Source organism: Branchiostoma lanceolatum, chromosome 1, assembly GCF_035083965.1.
Source record: "Branchiostoma lanceolatum isolate klBraLanc5 chromosome 1, klBraLanc5.hap2, whole genome shotgun sequence".
Taxonomy (NCBI): domain Eukaryota; kingdom Metazoa; phylum Chordata; class Leptocardii; order Amphioxiformes; family Branchiostomatidae; genus Branchiostoma; species Branchiostoma lanceolatum.
This window is the reverse complement of record NC_089722.1, coordinates 23675802-23703334: the sequence shown is the minus strand read 5'-3', so window position 1 is coordinate 23703334 and position 27533 is coordinate 23675802. Positions and strand designations below refer to the sequence as shown.

General features: G+C 41.0%; 2 protein-coding genes and 1 long non-coding RNA gene across 3 annotated transcripts in view; 2 read left to right on the top strand and 1 right to left on the bottom strand.

The window, feature by feature from the left end:
• Window positions 1–1844: 1844 nt before the first annotated feature.
• Window positions 1845–8334, top strand: LOC136442838 (sodium-dependent lysophosphatidylcholine symporter 1-like). Its single transcript, XM_066439804.1, has 11 exons — window positions 1845–1966; window positions 2513–2591; window positions 3286–3452; window positions 3811–3901; window positions 4231–4346; window positions 4841–4924; window positions 5170–5253; window positions 5730–5845; window positions 6113–6250; window positions 6864–7040; window positions 7338–8334. The coding sequence occupies exons 1-11, from the start codon at window positions 1862–1864 to the stop codon at window positions 7468–7470; spliced, it is 1290 nt and encodes a 429-aa protein (XP_066295901.1). The 5' UTR covers window positions 1845–1861; the 3' UTR covers window positions 7471–8334.
• LOC136442845 (uncharacterized) lies at window positions 5924–6976 on the bottom strand. Its single transcript, XR_010757060.1, has 2 exons — window positions 6862–6976; window positions 5924–6245 (listed from the first exon to the last, which is right to left on the bottom strand). It is a non-coding gene; the product is annotated as an uncharacterized lncRNA (long non-coding RNA).
• A 1154-nt stretch (window positions 8335–9488) lies between the features above and the next one.
• Window positions 9489–27533, top strand: part of LOC136442831 (TNF receptor-associated factor 4-like) — a 36906-nt gene continuing 18861 nt past the window's right edge. The window contains exon 1 of the mRNA XM_066439791.1: window positions 9489–9790. Within this exon, the coding sequence (XP_066295888.1) occupies window positions 9648–9790 (143 nt within the window). The 5' untranslated portion in view covers window positions 9489–9647. The remainder of the gene's footprint in view (window positions 9791–27533) is intronic.

Below are 27533 nucleotides of genomic sequence, written 5' to 3'. Positions count from 1 at the left end.
GACTAGTGCTAGCTTATCATTGTATATTATGTATTTGCAAACTGTGACGTTTTTTGTTGTGACCTGTACTGAACCCCTTCATTCATTCATTCATTCACTAAATGCTGATAGGAGGCTTTGGAACATCTTACTTGAGGGGTAGTGTTTCTTGTGACGTTAAGGTGGTGGTGGGAAAACGGTGGTCGTTATTGCGGGAGGAGAGGTTGGTATGATATATTTACAGTGCTGCACATTTTGCAAAAATGCCACAGGCATTCGCGCCACTGACTTCTGATAGCATGTAGTGGACTCTACATTTCAAAGTTGAGGTCAAAGTTTCCCGTCTTGGAACCAAAATGTCAAAACATCTAAACATTTTCTAGCTCATCTACACTTATAAATCAGCTATTCGTAACCTGGTATTCGTAACATAGCTATTCATTTTTTGTGTAGCGAAAAGGGCATTCGCCTTTTGTGGTAAACAGTGCACAGTGCATAGGTGAAACGAGGTCACATGATCCAAACTGTGTTAATTAGTATTGTCAAAAACACAGCGCTGGGCATGCAATACTGTTACTTATATGTTGAATATGTTAGGTTAGCTACTGATGTGTGAATGATACAAAACCATATGTTGTGGTTTTTCTGTCAAACTCTTTCTATTAGTTTTTGTTCATCCGACCTGTATGGCCCTGTATCTGAAGGCCGGTCACGATGGACGCCTTTGGGCATAATTCATCAGATACCGACTGGCCTGTCAGACATAACCTTTGCATATCTAACTTCAAGAGTCAGCTATCTAGCGAAGATGTCTCTGTTGTACACGTACTTGCTGACATATTAGAACATTGAACGATAATTCCAGGAGAAAGTACGAACACCTCAAGTAGAGCTCTTTTGCCACCACTCAAATATCCAGCTCTATTGTTCGAGTCACAAACGTACAGTCATAACAAATAATGTACCATTATACCAGTGTAATACTTGAGCTTTTCACTGATAGATAACTCAATGATATTGATAAAGTATCAACGTGATCGACCAAACTACGGTTTACTTCTAAACGCCGTGTCAAAATCTTGTACGACACTAAATAACATAAATCTTTATTGTATTTTGCCCTTCACAATTTTGCATAGATAAGCCTAAGATGGCGACCACGGTAGGTAGGACAGATCGCCCGTCCACGTTGGAGAAGGTGTGCTACGGCATCGGCGCCCTGTCGTACATGACCACTCTTCACGTGTTGAACTTCTACCTGAACTACTTCTTAGTAACAGTGGCCCAGGTAATGTACATTCTACAACGTTAACATACAACAGATTGGAAACGTTTAGGATTTAAAAACCCGTCACCAAAGTGTTTTCTGATTTCTAGGTGTATCTTTCATTTTGTAGTTTGAGTCGTTATTCTACCACCCAGTTCATTTGAATACTAGATTATCTGTATTTCATTTCAGAAGAAAAGTCTCGTCATTCGCCATATTTCCCTGTGTTGAGAGCACAAATAATGTTTATTTTATGTATCCTATGAGGTTCCACCCCTTGACCTTCTCTTGGTCGGCGTGCTCGGTCGAGTCGCAGAAATATTTTCCTATCCCGTACTTACATCTCTCATCACAAGAACCGACACAAGATGGGGACAGCTTAAGCCATGGTGAGTTATATGTACTACAAACACACGTATATATTCTTCATCAAAGGTCCCATTTCCCTGGAAGAAAACTTCTCATAGAATAAGGTCAGAGAGGGAAGACTTCATCCCCTTGCCCATAGCTGTTTGCAAAACACCATATACTGCATTTATTTTACTCATGGCTTCCAAATTATCTCGATGAAAGTCTTGACTGTCTTTCTACAGGATTCTCGGCTGTACCCTGGCCATGGTTCCCTTCTACATGCTGGAGTGGTATGTCCCAGACGTGGCACCGGGTGGCAAAATTGCGTACTTCGTGGCTCTTTATATCACGGAGAGTGTTCTTAACTCGGTAAGTAAACAAATACGCTACGTAGAATCAACACCTCGTCGTGTTCGCACGGTTAGCTGGCGGCGTCTATTTGTTACCGGGTCCTGGGTTGATCTTAAGTCCGAGTTAAAGTCAGCCCGGGGCCCGGCCGTGCCCAGCATAGCCCGGTAGCCACGGAGTTTCCCACAGGGCCACGTAGAAGTCACGCCCGAAAGTGCAAAAAAAGCCCGTAAACTACCCGGCGGGGCCCCTTTTTCAAATTATGACCGTAGCATTTATTCCCCAAGCATAGGAGGGATTCCGGCAGGTTTTTGACGTGTTTTAGGCGTTTTTGTCGGGCTTTCTACTTTGTCATTTTATTGGCTCTTCTAATGACAAAGTTGAAAGCCCGACAAAAACGCCTAAAACACGTCAAAAACCTGCCGGAACCCCTTCTCTGCTTGGAGAGTACGTAGCATTTCCCACGGTAACACAGACCCTCCACGTCGTCTGACCAAATCTAATCCCTGCCCACTCCCTCTCCATCTTGTAGTAAACTTTGTAGTAACAGTTTTCTTCTGTACCTAGGGCGTCACTCTCGCCCATAGAACTCTTGTGATGCACATTAGCGACGACAGCAGCGACAGGGAATCAGCCATTGCATTCAGTAAGTCATCTGGAAGACAATTAAAAAGCATGGGAGACTAGAGATATTCTATCAATCTACAATGATACAATGTATTTCTGTGAACCTGAAGTACCATTAGATATACCGAGTCGTGGAGTTTATAACATATAAAGGCCCGGGGAAAAGGTACCCTTTTCCCTGAAAAAACAACCGGCAACAACAACAAAACACACACACGCAATTACACGCGCGCGCACACACACACACACACACACACACACACACACACACACAAACATACACACACACACACACACACACACACACAAACACACAAACACACACACACACAAACACACACACACACACAAACACACACACACACAAACACACACACACATGATATCGCATGAAGATGTATAAACCTACATAGACAGGCTAGGCCCCCATTCCACTAGACGGCGCTCTCACTGCGACCTCGCTGCGACCTATGTCGGTTTTGTGTAACCATTGATTTCATAATCGGAATATCATGCAGAATATAAAACTATGACTGGAAACACAAGAAAACACACAAAGCGTAAAAAGATTCGTTCTTTATCTAAGAAAGTCGTTCAGCGCTCTAGTCAATTTTAGGTCGCAGTGAGAGTGCGGCGAGGTCGCCACCCTAGTAGAATGGGGGTGTAAGGAGTACCATGTTAAGTACTGAAACTACCATTTCCCGACTGTGAAGGATCTGCATGTGGGCTTATCGGAATGGTCGTCGGTGTCGCCGTGGAAGGTCAGATCGTCGTAGCCTTCGACGGGTCCCTGTCCGGCACCTGTAACCATAGCAACGGCAGTGTCAACAGAACGGGCAGTAACATCACGAGCACCAGCCCTCTACAGACAGGTAGACAGGTAAGGTTGTTTGTTTCCACATGTGCATGTTTCACCTTACAGGTGTTTCTTCCCCCTGTGTTGGTAAAAGAGTAAAAAGACAATGTGATCCAACACCGTAGGGCAATGGACGGGGTTCTTTGGGTCTCGTGTTTTTTGCCTTACATTGTTGGATTTAATGTTTGGTCTCACCACATTCTAATCATTGCAATTTTCGAAGGTCTATCGATCTTTGAATTAAGAAACCGGTTTAAATCCAATTATGTTTAAAATGTTTTTAAACGTATTCCATCTTGTGGGTAGTACGGTTACATTCGACCAAATGCATGTTCTCAAGCTGACACTAATGTTTTTTTCTGGACTTGTTTGCCTGTATCAGGAGGTTGGTTACCTGGTGGCGGCGGGAATCATTTGTCTCTTGGCTCTGATCTTCGCCACGATAACACTTACAACGGTCAAAGAACGGACAGGTAGTGCCGAGAGTTTGTAATGGTAATAGATACATTTAGGTCTGCTATACTATCAAGAAGACCAGTGTCGCGTAGGCGAGTAGATAGAATTGACAATGGCCACGAATTTGGTGTACAAAAGTTCACTTGAAATACATGAAATCCTTTCAATTTCTGATCTGATTTTAGCCACATTGACAATAAGGATAAGTCCTAAAAGTACCTGTCATATCTTCCCCTGCCAACCTTAGGGCGGAAACAGCAATTGCTTTGTATGAATTATAAGTTCACGTTTCTCATTTTCTCTGTTATATTTGTTTAACTTTATTCTGTGTGGATACGAAACACAGCATTCCTACAGGAAAAGACCGCAGAGCCGTTGAGAAGAAGTCTGAAGCGACTGATGACACATAAACCATCCGTCTGTACATTTCTTCTGTCCCTGTGCTTCTTCTTGGCCACTCATGTAAGTTGGTCCAGAGTCTGATAGGAAATATGTTGATGAAATTGCTATTATCAAATTATCTTTAATAGGAAATGATGTTATAGAACCGCATCAATAGACAATGTAGGAAATAGGCACAATCGTTTCGTTGATTGAAATATGTTGATGAAATTGCTATTATCAAATTATCTTTAATAGGAAATGATGTTATAGAACCGCATCAATAGGCAATGTAGGAAATAGGTACAATCGTTTCGTTGATTGAAAACTCTTTCTTTCACTGAGAGGTCTGCCGAAACATATGTATTTCCCTCAATGCTTCATATCATTAACACATTCTTTTCAATTTTTCAAAATTCTATCCAGTTGTTTGAGTAACCATTTTTGGCGTACCTTATCACATGGATGTCTAACCTCCATCAACGTATTATTTTCAATTGTGTGAAAAAAAGCGATGGAAGAAACGTTTTCAATCATTTTGATACTTAAAAAAGTGATTATGTTATTTTATCCAGACATTTCAGCAGAGCTTGGCTCTCTATGTTCAGTATTCTCTGGGCCTTGGCAGCCAGGTGCAGAATTGTCTGCTGGCTCTTGTGGTAAATATCTACTTTATATATTCATAAATATTCTCTGTATACATATGGATTAATCAAAACATTGCATTGGTGCCAGGTACCTCTTGTTTCTGTGATGTTCACGCTTACGATTATTGTTATGTTATTTGGCTACTATCCTGGTTGCCTTCTATACTATACTGAATACTTATCAAATATGTGCAGAAAAAAACAAATAATATGCCCCCAAAAAAGCACCTCAAATTTTTGTATGTTCGGATTTTCAGGGCTCATGTTTGATAGGCATTCCTGTCTTTATGGTGCTGATGACCAAGTTTGGTAAGAAGCCTGTGTCAGTCGGCAACATCCTGGTAAGACAATTTGCTTTACTTCATTTTATTGGAGAGAGAAAAAATATAGTTGTATTGAGTCTAACTAACCAAGGAGGTTCAACACTCAGTTCTCGAACCTCCTTGGTCTAACAAAACATGTAAGGGATCAACGTTTTCTTGCATCATAATCAGTTATATTTTTCTGTTTCTACAAACTGCCGAGACGGGAGCCAGGAAACAGTCACGATTTCATCTGCCAACATCTGCTTGGAGATCGTTGTATCCATCCTCCCTTCGGCTGTTTTCTTTTACTAAGTTACCGTTTTTTAAATACATTTTTTCTTGATATGGGAAGGCTAGTTGTATCGGAAGGCAAGTTGTATTGGGAGTAAGGCATTCCACATTGTTTAAGTTTTCTATAAAGCATCAGTTATACAAATAGAACAACATTACAATAGATAAACCCTTTTGTTATCTTCTCCGTGAATAAACCAGTCTATATTTCTTTCTGCCAGGTCTTAATACCTATCGTGTTAGGACTACTGTTCGTGCCCGGCCGAAACCTTGTTTTTGCTCTACTCCTACTGGCGATATTTGGAATGACATATTCGTTGCTGTTCATTTTGCCATGGTACGTTATATACGTCTACGTAATAGTCTAAGCCAAATGTCCTCTCTTGTACCACAGCAGTGTACTACAGACAGTGTGTCCTTTAAAACTGTAGTTTATTGGACAACGTAATAATACTACTTGTATATAGTTAATCTTTTATCGCTTATATCGCTCGATGATGGCACAACAATTGTCTCGAGAATAATTGACAAAAACAATGTCTGTGTAGCTGTCTGTCTCTTTCTGCAACTAACTGTGATTATTCATGTATTGTTTCTTTCCCAGGATGATGTTGTCCGATATGTCCGACATACTGAAGCTCCAGACGGGCAGAAGTTATCACACGCTGCTACACGGCGTCCTCAGCACCGCACAGAGAATCACAGGGGCGATCGCCTTTGGCGCCATTTCAGCTGCCCTGGCGTGAGCATTAGTATATTAGTGTGTTCTATCCCTTATATTGATGACAAGGATGAAAATAACAACTGACAAATAAATACAGACACCCTCTAGTCATACTATGCTACTCATATCAACAGACATGATTGGCAAAGCAAGAAGACGTTGCCATTGCGACGGTGGTCCCTGTTAGTGTTTCCGATTTTTTACAACTCATTGATCGCATGCAAATAAGGACCTCATTTGCATAGATTATATCAGTTGATCATCTTCACTACCCAAATAACACAAGTTATTCAAAGTATGAAAGTCTTGTCTTAGCAAAAAGAGGCTATTGTACCATTTCCTCATGAATTATGTAAATGAGGAAATTCCTAGAAATGTTGCAGGCTACACACGATACTACACCATTGTACCCGTCCCTGAGGCATCGCCAAAAAGTACCAGTTATACCACTTATATCTACGGAATTCGAAACAAGTGCAATTATAAAAACGAATCAGCTAAGGTATCAGATAGTGGGGCATTTCTTGATAATAAAGTATTGACATGCAATGATTATTCATTTACTCTCTTATTATGATATATGATATATTCGAAGGAATAGTGTATGAAAACTGTTTTCTTGCTCATACAGAATCGGCGGCTACGAGAGTGGCGACTGTGCTCAGCCCGAGTCAGTTGGCCGGGCTATCCGCTGGAACGTCACGATGCTGCCAATCACGTCCCTTGTTTTGAGTCTGATGGTCCTGTGGCAATATCCAATCACGGAGGGGATGAGACAGAGGACTAAGGAATCTCTGGAACAGATAAGGTTATGAGAAACAAACGTTGTCCTTGGATATTGGCTTTTGAACATCAATTGAAATCAGCAGAATTAACTTTTATTTCTCTTTAGAAACTGGTCCAGTAGCTCTAGTGTCGAATGAATTCAGCTCTAGTGTTGATGAATAAAACCATTACTACTACTAGAATATTAATCCATACAAGTTTTAACGGTGGCGTGTCTAAATATTATGACCAAAGATGCATGTGCATTGATATTTCAACTAAAGATGATTTTCATTTGACGAATCATAGATGTTGACCAGATCCATATTTTTTCCTACAGAACAACTAGTGAAGACGGACTGCGTGAAGAGAGGAAGACAAAAAGTGACGACAACGCAGCAGATAAAATATCTGAAAATGTGCGAAGAAAACAAGATAGAGACGGACTAGAGAATTTCGGCTTCTCTGTCTAAACATTTTACAACTGCACCACAAGAACAGAAAGGTGTCAAACTGGAGCAGCTCATGCCTGGGTTGACAGGGGTCGTTGTTGAGCAATATAGTCCTGGGCCAAATAAGAAAGGGTAAATACTCAAGGGAAAGGCCAGTTAGGATACACATTTCATTGCCTCGCACAAATGTACTGTTCTATTACAACATAGAAAGAAAGATATGTCATATGTTTGTAAAGCAAAAGCGTTGGCAATCACTTTTTGTGTGGAAATGGGACAATTTAAAGATTTTGCTTGTGCTATTGGACATGTTGGAAAATATCAAACTTTATTCTTGTTTCAACTAACCTCTACTCCAAAAGTGTACACTAGTTACCCGAAGTTACTTTTTGGAAAACAAAGGAACGGCCCACCCGGCATAGTTTCAAGTCAAACGCATCCCGTTTTCAAGACGTTTATTAGTCATAGCTTCCTGTCAGTAACAAAGAACCGGACAAGTTCATGTTTACAGTAGTGGGCGAAGTGTAAACAAAAGTCCACTGATAAAGACTACACTACGCAGAAAACGCCCCCGTTAGTTTGGCAAACAGTTCAAAAGTTAGTTATTGTATTATGACGTTTTTAGGGTAAGTTATGATTTCTAAGTTCGCTTGACATGTCTCGGCCACTGTAACTTGATAAACATCATGTCGTATCCGGCTACTCTCCAAGCAGAGCTAGGGTTTCGGCTGGTTTTTAACGTGTTTTTAGGCGTTTTTGTCATGCCTTCTACTTTGTCATCGTTTTTGTTGTGTCGCAACAACAAAAACGATGACAAAGTAGAAGGCATGACAAAAACGCCTAAAAACACGTTAAAAACCAGCCGAAACCCTAGCTCTGCTTGGAGAGTATATCCGGCATGTTATTTGTACATTGTACAAAGTAATCCATTACGTTATACGATTATGTGTTAAATTTGATCTAGATTTGATATTTGAGTTATAAGATCATATTGTTTTTGTTCTTCTCTCCAAGAAGAGGAGGGGTTTTGGATGGTTTTTGACGTGTTTTTAGGCATTTTTGTCGGGATGCTATACAAAAGGTTCTCTAAATAAGACAAAGGTTTACGCATTGTCTTGGGGGTTTTCATTCGGCGACACGGAACACCAAAACAAAATCATATTCTCTGAGATTGTCAAGGTAACGTCAGCTCAGACACTAGAGCTACTGGACCAGTTTCTAAAGAGCAATAAAAGTTAATCTACTTTTGATTTACGTCACTCCATTGGTCTACTTTTAAGTTTTACTTTTACTTTCTCACCGCACCTCACCACACCTATTTACTTATCGTTACCTGTTCACAAACATCCGCTTCATGTAAAGTTACTTTTGCCGTCATGGCTAGAGAAACATGGTCAACAGGAATGTGCACTGGGCCCAAAACTATTTGCTAAGACCAACTAGCAATACGAGACGTTTCAGTTTTATTTCAGTCGAGGAAAGACAAATTCTACGATCGTTAAGTTAATTTAATAACTTGTTTATTGTTATGAGTTGTTGATGAACAGATATTTCCCATACAAAATCGTGTTTGTCCTTGAAAGTAGAGAAAAAGCGAATACGTGTAGTTACAAAGCTTTGGTGGGTTCTGTGTATATCTACAAACACACCTTTTCCGGTAGTCCCGTGGTCTGTTTGATTTTGTGGGATAGCCCCCACACGCCCTCAGCTATTGTATTATAGAGAGGGTGTTAGATTTCACCGCTGGCCGAAAACCCCGCTGTCCGATTGGTAGAAGGTGAAACAATTAGCTTCGGTCTGTACCATTCAGAGGGGTTGGTAAAAAGATTAGCATCACAAATGTGATAACATAAGCCCAAATTAAGAGCCTACAAATAGTTTTAATACTTTGTATATAAAATAACTATAGCTAAGATAACACAAACTAATAGAATTGAGTTTTATGAACTGATAATGCAAAGGCAGAGCTATTCCACTATTGGGTTTCTTCCCTATTTGTATAATGGAGCCATCCGTATTTCATGACTACATCATCAGCCCGTACACTTGTACAGTCACTCGTACGGAAGTGTGTAGGCGGAGCTGCCTGTAACACTGCGCCGAATACTGTAACGCCGCCCTTACGTCTTCACCGTGTCGAGAGAGACGCCTCCGTCGGTTGTACAGCGGCCAGATCACCGAGGACAGCCCCCGAAGCCATGCCGGGACTGCAGCACACGTTCGCGGACCGAGTCCGGCGGCGCTGGCTGTGCCCACTGTGCCACCTCCCCATGAACGACCCCGTGCAGATCACGACGTGTGGACACCGCTTCTGTGACACATGTCTACAAGAATTCCTCAGGTCAGACAGGTTCCCCTTTAACTTTACGCAAACTTATATCTGTTCCATATAAAGATATAAACAAACACATTACATTGTATCGTCGCTCATCAAATATAGCTTAGTGGATCAGCACGGTTTAGTATTTGGATAGGGACGTAGTGCGAATACATTGATCGGATTGTCGGATAGTTGCAAGATTTGTCATATTAATTCCATAAACATTGTTATTTACGTGTGTATTTTATGTACACTGAAAATGAATTTGGGGTTCATTTATCATACATAAAATAGGTGTGCTTGGCGTTTGTGTTGTGTGGAATTTTGCCATTGAAATAGGATCCTGAAATCTTCTGGAGAAAAAGCATTTATAATCGGGGCATGTGATGTGACAGTGTTATGGTATGGTTGTCGTCCGCTATTTTGAGTGCAGCACCCCAAAACAATTCCAAGAATGGCCCACCCTCCCTGTGGCACCTTGTTGAAGAGCCCCTTGCTTACTGAGTGTTTACAAAACACGGGATAAAGGGGACTACATCCACGCAAAATCGTAAAGCCATTATTATTCCCCGTCGATTCACAAAGCGATTCACCGTATACACGCGTATTATGTACACAACGCGCACCTAAGCCCAATGCGTGGTGTCTTCACTCTAGGACCTTGTACATCGATCTTTGAGTAGATAAAAGACAGCCGTTTCCATTTTGCTGGCTCAGAGAGTGAGTGCATTTGACTAAGAATCCACCATTAAAGTACTGATAACGCTTTCATTTCTGTACTCAGTAAGCTACTGTACGTGTGCGCAGTTCGTGGCAACGAATACAGTTAAATGTATTGAAGGTATTGGTATAAACAGCTTTACGTGTTCGCACAAAAGACAAGTGTTTGCAGATCCCTTTCTGGGGGTCCCTGATAACTGACTGCTCTCCCATGGGACCATCTGGCACCCTATGCCCTTTCCTTGATAAATATCTACATGTTTTCTCCTGTTATCAAGAGGATACAATCCCTTTCTTTTACTGCATAAGAGGAATGAGGTTTTAGGATGTGGAACACAGGATGATAAGGTAGCTGGTGTTTTATGTGGGAATGTCCCAGCTAGTAGATGAAAGAGAAAGCTAAAGAGAGTTGAGTGCACTTTCACCAATGTTTCAGGAGATGAGGGATGGAGAAACTGGGATGGCTTTCCATTGTATATTACCATGATAACCTTTGCCATCGAAAAGAAAAAAAATAATGTAGTAATATTTTTTCCTGTGACAGACTTGAAAATCACTTTCACCAACGGTAGATGACACACGATTATACAGCTTCTTGCAGCACTGTAGTAGTTTATAATAGGAGGTTCAGCAATAGCCCACCGTCATGACTGTAATAGACCTAAAATTCAAATGAAGTTCTGAAAGTGAAGTACATATTTTCCTTTGGGTAATGCTCAAGTAGTGTCTCTAACCATGTGACTCTACTACCAGAACTGTGTATATATTTACTGAGGTATGCTTTTATCCAACCCTTTGAAGAACCCACCGTGAAACTATGATGTTATGGAATTTATGCTTGACCGCACCTGGTACCCAAATGTTCCCCTCAAGGATTTTCTCTTTCTCTGAATAGTTCTACAGCTGACTTGTCTAGAAAGTATTAAATATGTTATTTGAAGTATGCAGTACAGAGAAAATAGTGTCATGGTATGTAATTTGACTAGAAAAATAGACATATTCCTATGTGTTAACGCTCCTAACTAGCAGTGTTGTGTAGGTACAAGGCCTAAGCAGTCTGACATACTCTAGCGTAGTACTCTGTGTCTGTTGTCACGAACTTGACCTTCAAACATCCAAGCTATGAGACTTAATTAGTGATCTGGCAGTGGCGAACGTTCGCATGTTGACCTAATGTCCAAATTAGGCCCTTTTCGGCACCTTAATCTTCTGGCAATTGGCTGTGAAGGCACACAAAATGTTTGTTTGCACATAGCTGTGGAGAAGAGGTAAGGTCAGGCTGCTGGGTAACAGTTTTCACACTGTAGCGTACACGGTGTCTTAAGTCTCCAACATCGACTTCTTGCTGAGTTTAAAAGTCTGACCTTAAGAAGATTTTGGGAGCCTTACAGGGAATTTCGACTAGTCGACTGTAGTGAGTGCCAGAGCATTTCCAGTCGGAATGTCACATATCTTCAAGCCAGGGGAGGGAAACGTTCACAGGCAAGCTATTTATGTTGCTGTATGTTGTATTTTCTCAAGGTTTTGTAGGCTTAGGTTAAAAATCCTGTTACATTGTATCAGTTGGCTTCGGCAGGTAGGTATGTTTGGTTGGTTGGTATGTTGCCATCTTTATTGTTTATTTAGACAAGCTTTTATATTATATTTTACAATTGGTTGCCTTACTGAAAATACATGTTTATCATGTATGAGAGCAATGTCTGGTTGTGTGAAATTTTTCCAATACTTGTATACAGAGTAAAAGCTACCAGCTGTGTTAGCATTGTGTGAGTTTATAATACAATTGTATACACATTGTAACAATGTTGTCCATGTTGCAGAAAATGTGCCCCTAGGGCTACTTCGTTGTAAGGTTTGTGTTGTCATGTTTGCTTTGACCTCCGTGACCCAAGGTGTTCAACCGACATACACGCTCATGTTGATAGACACTGTAATTGTTTTAAAAATCATATCTGCTTTTTAAACCTTTTGAATTTATACCTACACAGACCTCCTCTTTTAACTACATATAAAGCTATCTTTTAACATTAAACTGCTTTATGTGCAGAAGTATTTGGGGAGTTGACATGACCACAACAGCTCCTTTTGTAGGTTCCTGTGTAGAAAAGTAAATTGGCTCGTTTGGCCAGGTGCCAAAGCTGACACATCAATTAGAAGAAGTGATGTCACAAGTAGGTGTGAAAGGAACTGTAGTGACAGAAAATATACACAAACGACCAGGGCTGTGTCCAGGGCCAGTCCCATCGTCCCAGGACTGAAAGTTGCCTATTGGGAAGGACAAAAATTTCACCCCGTCCGTCCAAAAAATTTGAACACCGTGACATGAAACTGATAAAAATGAATTTTTGTGAGCTTAGAATGACAGATTTAGCAACGTAAATAAATAACCAACCAGTTACCAAGTGTGGCAACAGATGCAGCAATGTGGTGTTATTTGAATGGGTGTGAAAAGCCCAGCATGGTGGATGTGTATCTGCATGCAGAACGAAAAGAAACATCCACAGGCTGAATGTAAACAATGCCCTCTACTCCACACAGACCCTCAAGTCTAGACTTCATGATGTAGTACATAAGTCAGAAGTTTCATGTTTGTAGAATATTCCCACATGAAACTGTAGCATCTAGAAATTCGGACTGGGGGTTGCACAGCCTTGTTTGTTCATTTATACAGGAAAGGGATCCTAGGAATCAATATGCGTTCCAATAATGCTCAGAACAGACATTCCTTTGGCATACCTGAACTTCTTTTACCTAGATTCATTAAAACAGCCCGAAATTCCATGCCAGATTTCCTGTCTAGCATTTGTAATCACTTCAAGCTGAAAATGCACCGAATATCAGTTTCAAGTACTGGTTTCCTGTCTTCAGAACAGCACTCCAGGGGCTTGTCAACATGTATTGGTGGTAGTATGAGGGACAGGCTTTTTAGCGAATGCCCACAAACGCCCACTCTGGCGAAGTCCGCGCTGCACGAATCTAATTTTTTTTGATCGGAATATGTTCAGGTGGTGCTCCCATTAATCAATCCTGAGTTTCAAGTCAATCCATCGATCCGAAGTTAAATAAAGCGAACTTGAAGATTCTTACCTGGCTTTTTAGCGAATGCCCAGCAAAAAAAGGCTTTTTAGCGAATGCCCAATATATCAGCCAAAATATCGGCCATCGTGACACGGGCGCTAAATCTAACACCATAAACATGTTCAACAAGTTGTCCCCTGGATGTGTACTCAGTTTCCGTGCTGTACGCGCCTGTAAAGTCACTTTATTTTACGAAATACACGGCGCCGCCCGCGGCACGTATACGGGGTAGAGGCCGCTGATAATCTGTCCCAAATATGCAAATGAGCCGCCATATTGGATTTTTACGTCCGGGGCCGTGGATTCCCACGCCGTGTATTTCGTAAAATAAAGTGACTTTACAGGCGTGTACAGCACGGAAACTGAGTACACATCCAGGGGACAACTTGTTGAACATGTTTATGGTGTTAGATTTAGAGCCCGTGTCACGATGGCCGATATTTTGGCTGATATATTGGGCATTCGCTAAAAAGCCTTTTTGCTGGGCATTCGCTAAAAAGCCAGGTAAGAATCTTCAAGTTCGCTTTATTTAACTTCGGATCGATGGATTGACTTGAAACTCAGGATTATGCTGTTGTTTTTTGTTTTTATTGTAGGGGGAGGGGCTGAATGATTCACAAGGTGATCAGTTACTTCTAAGATAAAGGCACCAACAGCCCATCGCCTTGTTTTTCAAGGGAAACATGGTTTTAATTTCACCTTTTGCTGGTTTGACGTTTCACTCTGGAAATGAAGCTGCCTATTAGCCTGTTGCAACAACAGAAAGAACAAGCATTTTACATCCTAGATCTCTCTGTATTCCAAGTACAACCAGCCTTCAGTCTCTTCTACCAATACTGCTAGTGAATTCTATGCATCCCCTAAACCCTATACTTGATCATATGTTTATCTAACGTTGAAAAAGAGAGAGGTGAAAGGACCACCAAAGGGCAAGCATACCGCTAGTGTTTTGAAAGCACTTTGTCTTGCCAAGCGGGCCCAACAATAATGCAACAAATGGCCTTTCAAGTGCCCATTCAAGACGATACATACAGTGTGGGAACCTTGTGATCTTGGGTGCCAGGCAGACTAGCTGGGACATGTGTACGGAATGTAAAATCAAGGCCAACGATGATTTTCATCAAGTATACTAATACTGAACCTTTTATCTTTACCACAGCAAAGGCACTAAGTATACACTCCAGGTAGATGAAGAGATATGATCTGGTAAATTGTGATATATATTCAAGGCTAAACGTAATCCTGGCATTTCAAGTGTAACGGTATTCAATCAATATCGCTTAATGTAAATATCATACATCGATTCTGTGATATGGCAATGGGAATCATAAACATCTACCCCAGACTGTTTACACACATCTGAACATGGTGCAAACTGCAAAGTGCAGCTAGCTCTCACGATCAATAAGGAATGGTGATGTAAACTTACTCTGTCTACATCAGAGGGCAGAATAATATACAACAGGAACTCAAAACAAAATGTCTACCACACACAAAGCATTCCGACAACTTCTCTCAAAAAACATATGGCACTTTCATCAATATCCAAATTTTTTTCTTGCAAAGTTTTTACAACCAGCAAATAATAAAAGAATCTTGCATGGCTGGCCATCAGAATGATACCAGGTTACTTCATCAATGACAAACCTGGAGGGTCTACCAGAAGTTGGATAAGGAGGATGTCAAAATTTATCTTTGATGTTTTGTAGACCCCTAAGGCGAGGGGCAAGGATACAAATCCTTCCGTTTCAACAGAAGGAAGCCCTCGTTTCCCAGTGGTATAACAGCAGGAGGTCTCCAGCTGTCTGAGACTTTGGACTTCATGACAGAGTACACCCAGCATTCCCACCAGACTTGACTGTAGTTCATGGTGGAGGGGGTGGGACTCAAGTGACCAGGGATTTCTAACCCCCTAAAAGTTTATTTTCCAAATTTGGAGAGCCAAGTTTCAACTAAAAACTATGGAAATACACACAGTATGTATCATTTTTACATAGCTTGTGAACATTTTTTTGGGTAAATTTTGAAGTTGAAGGTGTCCATTGCATGAAAACTTTGGAAATTCAAAGACATCCAAAGACACAGAATGATCTGGCATGAAATCTGCGTGCAGCTCCTTTATCTAGCCCAATGGGGCTGTATCAAATTTGCAGTTACATGTAAGAAGGAAATTCCTGAGAAGGTGGAAAGTCCCAAGTGCATACTAACTGAAGTAATGAGCAAGTCTGCAGAGTCCTTGTAAACAAACAGTCAGGTGGTCTTCAGGGCTGAGGCAGTGGGGTTGAGGTATGAGATGATGATGAAGGATCAACCTTTTTGCATACTGGATTTACCACTGTTCTAACTGCCCCACCATCATACTATAGTAGTATGCTGCATGAATATTAGTATCTACTTTCTTCCTTTATATAGGCATGATTCTGAAAAGGTAACTGTGTTTTCAGAAAAAGTGCTGTGAAACAAAACCTCAATTTCTGTTATTTTTTTCTGGGAATCACAGTACATAAAACTAGACCTGTTTCAAATTACATCTGCCACCTTGGGTCCTTTTGAAGTTAACTTTCAGTAGTTGTAGGACCATGGAAAATCAATTTTGCAGTGAATATGTGACCCTGGTATTGGTTAACTTATGAATACTGTGAATATTTCAAGATTTACAGTATCCTGTAATGATAACGAATAGTAATCTCCAAGCAGATCCACACTGGGCGCGAAAATCGTAGTATGCTGCCAGAGAGGGTCCAGTCAGCCAGGGAGGGTTCATCAGCCCAGCAGATGAACCCTCCCTGGCTGACTGGACCCTCTCTGGCTAGCATACTACGATTTTCGCGCCCGGCGTGGATCTGCTTGGAGATTAAACGAATAGTAGAATTTAGACAAAATAATGGCTTTACGGGATAGCGGATTTTTTCTTTACAAATACAGTATTTCCCACTGAGTCATATTTCTGTTGCCACATACCAGACTACACGTCTGTCCCAACTTTCCCAGACTTTCAAAGGGGAAAAATGTGTACTTTATATGATAGGAGTTTATTTGTGAAAGTGACAGTGATAGATGCCTCCAGGCCTCCAGGATAATAACTCCTGTAAAGGCAGACACATGTGGAACAATTAGCTTACCCTGGGGGGTTCTGGGGGCTGCCTGACACCAGAAATGAGAACCATGTGGGGAGAGGTTTCTGTCTTTTATCTGGTTAGCAGCGTGTGTGTCTGGTAGGATGGTAGCTTCTGTGACATGAATTTACAGTCTACTCTAATATGGCATTGACTATTTGCCTGCGCTCTATTCTCGTTAGTTTATGCTTGCTACTTGTGTGCTTCTAACCAAATTCAAGACAGTTAGTTAGTATACATGCAGGTTCGGACCGGTTGATGAGAAGTGCACTAGATATGAGACGATGTTACATATTATAAGGCTAAATGACGGCTGTATATGTTGGTGTAAGTGACCATTGGAGCCAGGACGTAAACTATCCAGTATGTGTTGTCTTTTCCAAGAAAAAAGGCAGTAGACTTGTTTAAAGAAATATTTCAAATTCTGTATTAAATCAGGTAGAACCAGAAATATATCTTAGATAGCTCAGAGTGATGGACAAAATGTATATTGTATGTACTCACTCAGTCCATCTGACTTCAGGCTTCAAGTGACAACAGTTCAGGCTTATCTTCATGTGGTGAGAAGTACTTATAAGGCTGTGATAACGAAACCTTTTCCACCGGCTTATCACAAAGAGCCCAACAAAACTGATAAAAAAAATCTGAACTGAAGTCGTTTTTCAGCCATGATGTCCAGACTCGGAAATTAAAATTTGATCTTCAAGCAGATATTGGGATGACATGTCAGCTCTTCTTACACTCCTTTATGAGTTTATCCCTCCACTAGTCACTTATGGATAGTGAAATTTGTTTAAAAAAAGCCCATAGACTTGATGGATATTGGCATAAAAGTAAATGTAATGTAGTGAAATTGTTTTGCATGGTGACTAGCAGCAGCAGGCATCGGCTTTTTAGCGAATGCCCACAAACGCCGACTCTGGCGAAGTCTGTGCTGCACGTCAATCTCAGTTTTTTTTGCTCGGAATCTGTTCAGGTTGTGCTCCCATAGCATCAGTGGTATGGAACTACAGTAAATGCTACTGTAGGTTCACGGGATTTAATTAATTTCATAGTAGGGAGAAAATGGACAGAGACTGAAAGAGCAAGAATACAGATTGAACCACCTCAAAAATGTCAACATCTACAGTACCATTTATCATTGACAATTAAATTCCCATGTGACCAGCACATTTGCCAAAGCTAACATTGGGATTACTTCTGAGAAGGCTTAACCTTGAGGTTGTGGTCTGTTGGGAGTCAAGTATACCATATCCTGTGTAAGAAGACAGCCTTGAGAAGAACAGACCCTTGTCTTGTCTGTGAGACATGCCATAGATGCTTGGGTGGTCATGGTGCGTTACACTCAAGCTTCTGTGAGAAGCTACTGTGAGTATGGAAGATGGGACGCTGTTTTCCTATAATGTGTACCATATCGTCCAGCAAAATTGAATTTCATGGATGCATATGTGAAACACAAATATCAATTGTTTGTGAGTTAAATTGATTCCATATTTCATTCATGTATCACATAAGTACCACATAGTTGTAATAAAAGAATTAAACTAAAATGAAAAAAATAGGCTTCAATTTAATTAAACAGGTCTGACCGTCAGATTTCACAAAACCATACAACGATTTTTTCAATATTTTTCACCCTCATCATTGCAATAATTCGTGTACATTGTACCATTGAGTCCATATGAGAACAATATCTATTATCTTTCGGGAGGTTTCAAATGGTCTGTTGACAAAAGGCACAATAAAACATGAAGACAGAGTTTCTAATTTCACTTTCCTTTGATCTATCTGATCTTCTTGTTGCTTGGTTTCCCTACTTTCTCCTCTGAATAGGAGCGGTCATCTTTTGAAACCTTTGCAGCCAGAAAGCTGACTTCTGGGGTTTTCCCGATAAAAAGGGGAGGGATGTAGAGACAATTCTCAACAAGAGACCAAAGCTACCCCCTATTGGTTCAGCCTTTTATCTGCAGCTGAACATCAGTCAAATTAGACAAAGGCCATCAAAAGATGGCAAATTAACACCAGTCTGAGAAAAACACAACCCAGGGCCACCCAGAGGGGACCCTTTGGTCTGTGCCTCCCCCCAGTGGGGAGTTGTTTGTGGGGGTCAACAGGGGTGCACACAGTCCTAGTGTGAACAAGATGGTGTGTGGGCAGCAATGGGTTAGGATTATCTTATTATCTACCTACCCCCTCCCCACTTTGCCAGGTTCTGGTTTACCTTGTGTAGCCTGTATCCACTAGCTAGCATCTGTTGTGCCAGACCCCCAATCTCTGAATAACCCACACGATAGATATTTTAGAGATTGGGGGTCTGGCATCCAGGCTAACCATTGGTATACCTTGTATAAGTTTTCTAGTGCAAGGAAAACCCAGCCACTCTGGTAAATAGAAATAAATGAGTGATTCAATATCATAATCAAACCAAGTCAAATTCTATGGCGCAACGAACGATGAATATTATGTTTCCTTTTAAAGTTTTATGAAGTGTTCTTGATTTCTGTACAGTATAATGTCACCTTTTACTGCTGTTGTTGTTTACATGATCATTTGGTCTACTGCCTTGCAGTTTGCAAATTGCAAGTGATGTATTAATGTTGGGGTTCTGATCAAATGGGAAAAGAAAAACATCCTGAATTTACCAAGGGGGGAATTTATTGACTGCTTGTTTATAGACACTCCCAAATCAGCCACAGGGGTCCAGTGTTGGAAGGTTTCACACAGTTGTGATAATATTACGGCTTTCACACCTTTGAACAGCTAAGTAGACAAGCACAGAGGAAATTGACCAGATGGGGCCTTATCTCAAGTATGCTATAACTACAGGCCATTGTGTTTTTATGATCTGATGATGAGGTAGGGGGTTGATCTCAGGAAAAAGTCACACCTGTCGTTTCATGTTGGAAATTGCTTTGTTTTTTGGTCTGGCCAGATACACAGTAAAATATTATAGCCTGGGTGCCACCCTTCTCAATTTATTATGTCACTACCAATCAACTACCGTTAACGTTCTGTGTGTCTTCTACTGTATGTCTGAAATTGCCGTAAACTCACTAGGAAGGCATCTGGGCTAAGTAAAAGGCTAGTCTCCACCAGAGTCCTGTGGGGTTGTGGAACAGACATGTTGTAGAAATTGGCAGAACAGGAATCAATGATTTGCCAGAGGGGCCAGCCCCCAAAAGGAGCCTGGTACAGACAGAAAGGCTACATGATCTAGAAAGGTGGTCAGAAAAATTTTGTGGAATGAAAACATATTGTACTATGTAGTGCATACATTCTATACACAGGATGATGGATTAGATTAGAAGAGGATACGGAAATATGCTTTTTTGTTTATTGGATATGGAAATTTAGAATCATACATGACAAACACTGGTAAAGTTTGAAGTTTGAGTAAACTTTGACCTATAACGTTACATGTAGGAAAGACACACAGGACAATGCTTTGATGATGCATGCATTCTGAACTGACCTGCCACCAGCTGGACCAGGTGTTTAGTCTACTCAGGGAGCACAGGACTACATGGGAATGTAAATCAAACAAAAAAGCCTGAAGACAGGGCAAATTAGGGACCTTGTTGAGAGCTTTGGGTGCTGAATGAAAGGGAGGAGAAGTAAAGATGTTAGGAAGCACCGTACTTGATGTATGTACAGTACATTATTTTTCAATAGGAAATATAGATCATACTGGATGGAGTATGTACATGATGTAACGTTGGGTAACCTAAATTCGTGGGGTACTTAAAGTCGGGATTTTTCGACAACGGGGTATTTAGGGATATGTGCTAGATGCAAAATCAGTTATAACGCCAGCAATGCAAAGCAGATAGACTAACGTATTCAGAACACTGACTTAAAAGCTTCGATAACCATGCATTAGAAGTTGGCGACGTCAAAAACTCTCCGTCCCTTATTGACAGAGTCTGGGGGCTTCGTGGGAGAACCACCCAGCACGGTTGTTCGCTGGTTTATAAGACAAATGTCACACCTCCTGCCTGCTAAACACAATTATTTATAAGACAACTTATTACAATCTCTTTTGCTAACCTGCAACTGGATTCTAAGTGTGATCAATCATCAAAACTCCTCTCTGTTGCTGCAACCTACGGCACGTGTATTTTCCCGCCGCCATATTGTTAACCAGAATCCTGTTGTCAAGCAGACGACAAAGGTTTGTGAGGAACACTTTTTGTCTAAATGCTGCGTGTGATAGTGGACTGAGGAAGATATTTTCCTCAAAGTTTGCTCCTAACACAACAAGGAACACATGGACATTGTGGCATTACCATTGCTACGGCATCCAGCTAACTTCCCATGAATAATGTAACGTTACACGTTGCCCGATGATGACGATGGGCCGACTTTGAGTGAAGTTCTACCGACTCAACACACGGGTTGTTCCCGAACTGGCCTGATGTGTGCGGTACGGCCGTTTTTTCGTGTATTTTTTTTACTTGGACACGTCTATATCCATAGCACTCTCCTCAAGCCAAGGATAGAACGAATAGCTGCTGTATAAAATGTGATTAGCGGTAAGATATTCCAGACGAATCTTCTCTCCCGAATTAATGTGCCCCCCTGTCCGACAGGGCCGTAATTGTGCGTGCGGCGGACGGTAGTTTGAAGTTGAAATATTATGGTGTCAGCACGACTAGAGACAAAATCTACCATATATATGATTAGTGCAAAGATAGTACATGATACTGACAGAATAATAGAAAAAAGGATGGTTTATTGTTCTGCTAGATTGATTTCAGTCAACCATTATCGGAAAAATCCCGAATTTAGGTTACCCAACGTTACATGTAGGTAGTCAAACCTTAATATATTTGACATTGATAAACAATGTAATGATTCATCAAGGACATGTTGTTCGAATGCCATATCTTTTGTACGTTCATCTGTATAACACAACAGAAGATTTTTGTACCATATATATATGTATCCCTACTTTTAGTTTCTTTGCTTGGATTTCATGGCCTATTTTCAGTCCTTGAAGTCCAGAATATTTGCAGGACATGATTTGTATCTATCCTTGTCCTAAATAGTCCATGGAAAGCTATCAGGCACGTATGCAACAATATAATATCTTGCCTCACATGTAATATAACCGCAGCTAGCTGACATTACCCAGTGTGTAACACATATCTCAGAGTATCCAGCTCATCACAAGTGTTGCTCTCTCAACCGTGAAGATTAAATTGCCCCATTGCCAGTGCAGGGGCGTTACATTATTTAGGCGCACTTTAGACCTACAATGTTATAAGGTCGTACGATCATCGTCGTAGGCGACGGTTTTCTTTAGACACACGGTCAGGAAATATCATGGGACCCCCGCGGCGCAGAATTCCATCGATGTGCGCGTGTGACTCAAGAACTCTTGCGCTCAAATTCAAAATGGCGGGGGAACCGCTTGTTTTCGTCAAAAGATGAAGCTTTTACTGACTTTGCAACAACTGTTGCCCTGCAGATGAGACGTTGAGAACGGTGCTCAACAAAGAAAGAGATTGAGGCTGGTACAGAGACGGACGGGATTTAACCCGAGTTCGTGGCCGCCGCCGGGGATGTCCCGGGGATCGAGGAATAGGGGCATACTAGAGAAGTAGCCACTGGTAGCATGGCGTCGCGCCGGAATACCCGGTTTCGGATGAGAAAAATATGTTTCCATTGCTAACTGCATGCATATTTACAAAGAAAACGATAGAAACTTTCCTTCCCGGACAGGAAACAGCACGCTGTAGGCTTATTAGCATATCACCCACTTCCGTCGCCGGCGACGATTCTTCTTTAGACGAGAAAAACACAGCCACAGGCCCCCCCGCTGAACGTCGTGCGACTGGGTCCGAGGTGGTCGCACGACATTTCGAGGATTTCCCGTTTATTGCCGTCGTACGATTGTTTTGATCGTCTTTAGACGGCCAAAAAATACCGTCGCCGGCGACGTCGCCCACGACGATGATCGCACGACTCTAAAATGTCGTAGGTGTAAAGAGGCCCTTAGGGATACAGCAATACCACTGCAGTTTGGTGGCTGATTTTATCTCTTGGTCTTGCTTGATGATTGAAAAATGGGACATTGATTTTTTTTTTCAGATATTGTCTCTCGGATGTCCCTCCTTGCACTCGAAGAAAAGTTTGATATTAGATGGGGAAAATATACAGATTGTGTAATCTATTTATATGGGTCATTATACACGTAATCATAGCAAAATTGGCTGGCCCAGATTGAAATGCTTCACCGATAGAGAAAGTACATGTAGAGGTACCAGATTCCCAAATACATTGGCCCATTAGTACTTGATTATTCTGTAATGACCCAGATTTTTGTTTCCTCCATTTCCCAAGCGGAAATTGGGGAGTTTGATAACCACCCATCCAGAGATGCACCTGCTACAAACTCTCCAATAATGTATCTCACATAGTGATAGTCCAAGTCTAGCAGTGTGTTGTTATCAACTACTCAATGCCATTACCAGTATCCTGGATTTTGTTTGGATTAGGGGTGGGTACCGGTACATAAAATTCAGGTCCGGTCCAGGTCCAGGTCCAGAGGGTCAGGTCCAGGTCCGGACCTGTACCTGATTATAGTAGTGTCACAGTACATCATATTTTGGAGAGCGAGACACACGTAAAAGTCTCCAAACATCATGTCTGGAACGATATAATTTCTTAGGTTTGCACTTTATCTCAAAGTATAACTATACTCTCCTCGCCGTCTGTTTACTCATCCTTTACTTTAAGTGTTTCTAGATATGATTCACAGCTAACGTCTTCGAAAACGACTCGTTAAATCTGCTGTTTTGTATTTTCTTAGACCAGTTATGTGGCCTACTGGTGGTAGCCTGGTACTATGAATTTTCTAATCGGTCCATAGGCCGGTCCACTGATTTTTTACGGACCGGTTTTATTGGACCGGTCCATTAAGAAATACCGGTTTTGTACCGGTACACGGTACCGGTACCCACCCCTAGTTTGGATGCATGGTTGTGTAAGCAGCTTGATGGGAATTTGTCAAAGCTTATATCATACTTCATTCTGCAATCTTTGAAGAACAATTGGGCAATCAATACAAAAGTAGATGGGAACCACTGAAGATAGGAATGTTGGTTACTGCATTGCAGCGGTCTAGAGGGATGACCTGCTGCGAAAGGAGATGTCATGTGTGGTTACTGTGTGCACAGTTGTTCTGCTGTTGAGATGTGGCTGAAGTGGTACAATAGATGGCTGAACTGAGCACTGTTGGCTCTGCTTGACCCCAGGTTGTCAACATGTATGACACTGGATGCCCCGATGGTCCTCCATGGGTGGACATACATGTACATGTACTGTAAATTTATTTACTTCTGCAGAGGTTTTATTTCCTGCTAGGACCAAAAAGGGGATTTCCATGGTGTTTTGAATTCATGGTGTAGAGGTCACCGCAAAAACCACGAAAATAAAACCACCACAAACGTTTCAAGACTTACAGTACATAGTGTCCAGACAGAAGAATGGAGATCTTCTGTGGGAGTATAGCAGTTTTGTTCTCGCATGTAAGCTGAAAGAAATGGGAATATCTTGTTGAGTAGCATCAAGGAGGGTCTATTTTCTAACCTCCTTGGTACCACTCACATGCACCTGCAACAGCAGAGATCTTGAAGAAATGGAGGAATTTTTGTAACTGACTTGTTTTGGTCTACTGGGATGACATGCTGCAAAAGGAGATGTCATGTGTGGTTACTGTGTGCACAGTTGTTCGCCTGTTGAGATGTGGCTGAAGTGGTACAATAGATGGCTGAACTGAGGACTGCTGGCTCTCCACGACCTGGGGTCGTTACCATGGCAATTATGGCTGTCATTGCAGCAATGCTGTAATTTCACAGACGGTTGGACGCAAAATGAAAGCTGTGGGCATGGCAGCCACATGCCCCTTTCATCAGAATAACAGCCTGTGTTTCTACTTCACTTCTTGTCAGCAGGTGCTTCTGCCTACGCAGGGAAAAAGGGGAGGAAAAAAGATGGGAAATGCGATACTTTTCTTTCCTTCCCCTTTCAGTCTTATCAACAATAGTTGCATCTGCTGCCAGATGTTTTGATACCTATACATTAACTGTTACATGCTGAGATAATATATTGTTGCACATGACTGGAGACTTCACAAAATTTCTACATTTGGCAGCCCCTTTTTTGAATGGCCATCTGTGACAGTGACACCTCACAATTGGAGCATGCATAATGTTCCAACAGACAAGGGATGAAGACTTAACAGTTATTATTGCAGTCCATAAATAAAGATGGTCTACAATAAAACTACTGACATGTGATGATTTTAGAATCAGTCTTAAGAAAATGTTTGTGGAAAATTCAGTTATTTGGGATTAGGAGGCACTATTTTCCCATAGGCTATCAAATAATGTAAGTAGGCATCATAAAGAGCCACATGTATGTTACTGCTAGCATGTTGTATTTTATTCTTTATGACATATTTGTTACTTTCGGACATTTTCTTTCAAAGAGATCCATCATAACATGTTTTGTTGTTGATTTCCCCTACTCCTAATACTATACATATTTCATATCAGGTTCAGCAAGTCCCTGGAGATTAAATACACTGGTATCGTTTGAAAATACATCAAAATGACACTCTGCTCAACAAGGCAATGCATTAATAATTCCGGGGCCCTGACCCTGTAGAATATGATTTGGCGTTCATAAGTCATGCCCGAATGCAATTCCACAGATAATTTAGTAGGTGTAACGACATTAGAGAGGCTTGGAGCGGCAGATGGCATTTGTTTCATACTTTGAGCAATTGTGGATGCGTCTGATTGAACGTGATTTCCTGGGATGGAAATCCAATTGGGGATGCCTAATTTGTTTGTGCCAAGAAGCAGTGTTCTAGAGCATGATCAGAATATACACTGATATACAGCAGATATATGGGCCTGGGGCAGGCTTATCCTCAGCCAACCAAACTCGCTGTTGTATCTTCTGGGGTTAGAATGCTATCCCTATCTTCCGACACCCCTATCTTCCAACAGCCCTATGTTCCAACACCCCTATAACCCTAACATAGGGGTGTTGAAACATATATTCTGTTCCCATCCTCTGGAGCTTTTATGGGCTCAGAACAACCCCCTACATTGCTACAAGGCTGAGTCTGGACGAAGCCAGTCGCAGCAAGACTAGTCTAGTGTCACAGACTCATCTGAGCGCTCGAAATAACCACCTGCAACCTATAATTTGCAGAAAACTGTTGACATTGTAGAAAAGAATAAGGAACAGCTTGGAAACTAAAAGGACACAGGCTTAATGATATGATTATGAGAGAAATCACACATCACAGAAACAGAAAATAGAGAAAAAGTATTTTGAGCCCCGTTGAGGAGTGATCACAACTTGCAAGCATGTCAGTTGACTTGAAGACCATCCACCTCATGTATCTAATGGGGCATGATCAGAAAGGATTGTAAATTCTCCATCCATGAGAGCGTTTTGAATTATGCTTGAAAGTGTTTGATGTTTTGCTCAGTGATGCATTGTGCAAAGCCACCCCTCAGTCCTAGGACTCCTAGCTGTGTGCTTACTCTTTAGAGAGCGCGGGAGAATGGCCTACTTTTCTGGTAGTACATGTATATATCAAGATTAGGAAAAAGAACCATATTGTGACTGCAATATGTAAATTGTTGTCGGGATTGTATTAAATAACAATAATCTTTTCTGAATATATTGTCTTTTCAACCTTTTCTGAATACATTGTCTTTTTTGCTAAAATAACGCATATTTTGTTATACATTTTTAGTTATGAAAAAATCAGACACATACAGTATTTGAAAAAATGTAAATCAGCTACATACATTTTTTTCTGTGATATATTATCCACCCGTTCTAACCATTTTACCACATCGCCTAAGATTTCTTCATCCTATTGAAAACTTGGATGTTGAAAATACGAAAACAAAGGTCTGCTAATACTGTACATGTATTGCTGCACGAGACATTTGCATAAAACATGCCTCGGGAAATGAAAAATATTTGTAATACCACTATCGAGGGAGACTGGTATTTGGACAGCAGGAAATTGCAGACAGAATGGAATTATTAATTTCACGTGTGGGGAGTGTTGATAAGATGTTGCCACAGGAACAATCAACACAGCTATAATATATGATATTATTACATTATAGATATGATAATACAGATTAAGGAAGGAAGTGCACGGTGTGATTATGAAACAAGATTATAGTTTTTGTTGGTGCTTATCAAATTAAGTACATGTAGCCTGTAACAAATATCTTGCTTGATTCTACTTGTATGTATAGTTTTAAAGAAGAATATCAACTTCTTTGAAATAGATAAACTTTCCTTCAAAGCTTTACTTTGTAGCGATGCAATAAGAGTGGCTCAAATTCTGTGACCTTTGTTTTGAAAGTCGATAATGTCCATAATCCAATATCATGATTGCACGGAAGGACTGAGATATCTGCCAGTATCTATGTAAATACAAAATGTAGATGTCTACTGAGCCTGGTTTCCATCCCTATTCTAGAGTTGACTCTAAAGATATGAAATTTGATATTCAAATATGAACGAAATATAGAAATACAAATGGCATAGTAGGAGGTTAAACAGTCCTGTGGGGCAAAGAGAATAATAACACTGGATACAAAAGGGCATCAGGTGACACTATAGCAGGAAAGGCTGTCAGTGCCTGAGAGTGATAAATACCCACACCTGATGCTAGTCACATCTCCTGGGTATACTGGGACAGCTTGTTAAAGGAAGGTCTCAAACTAGTATTTTGATGGTGCCATAGATTCTAGGACTAGCTCAGGCCTGTCTGTATGTCTGGAGGGATCAAAGAAAGATTC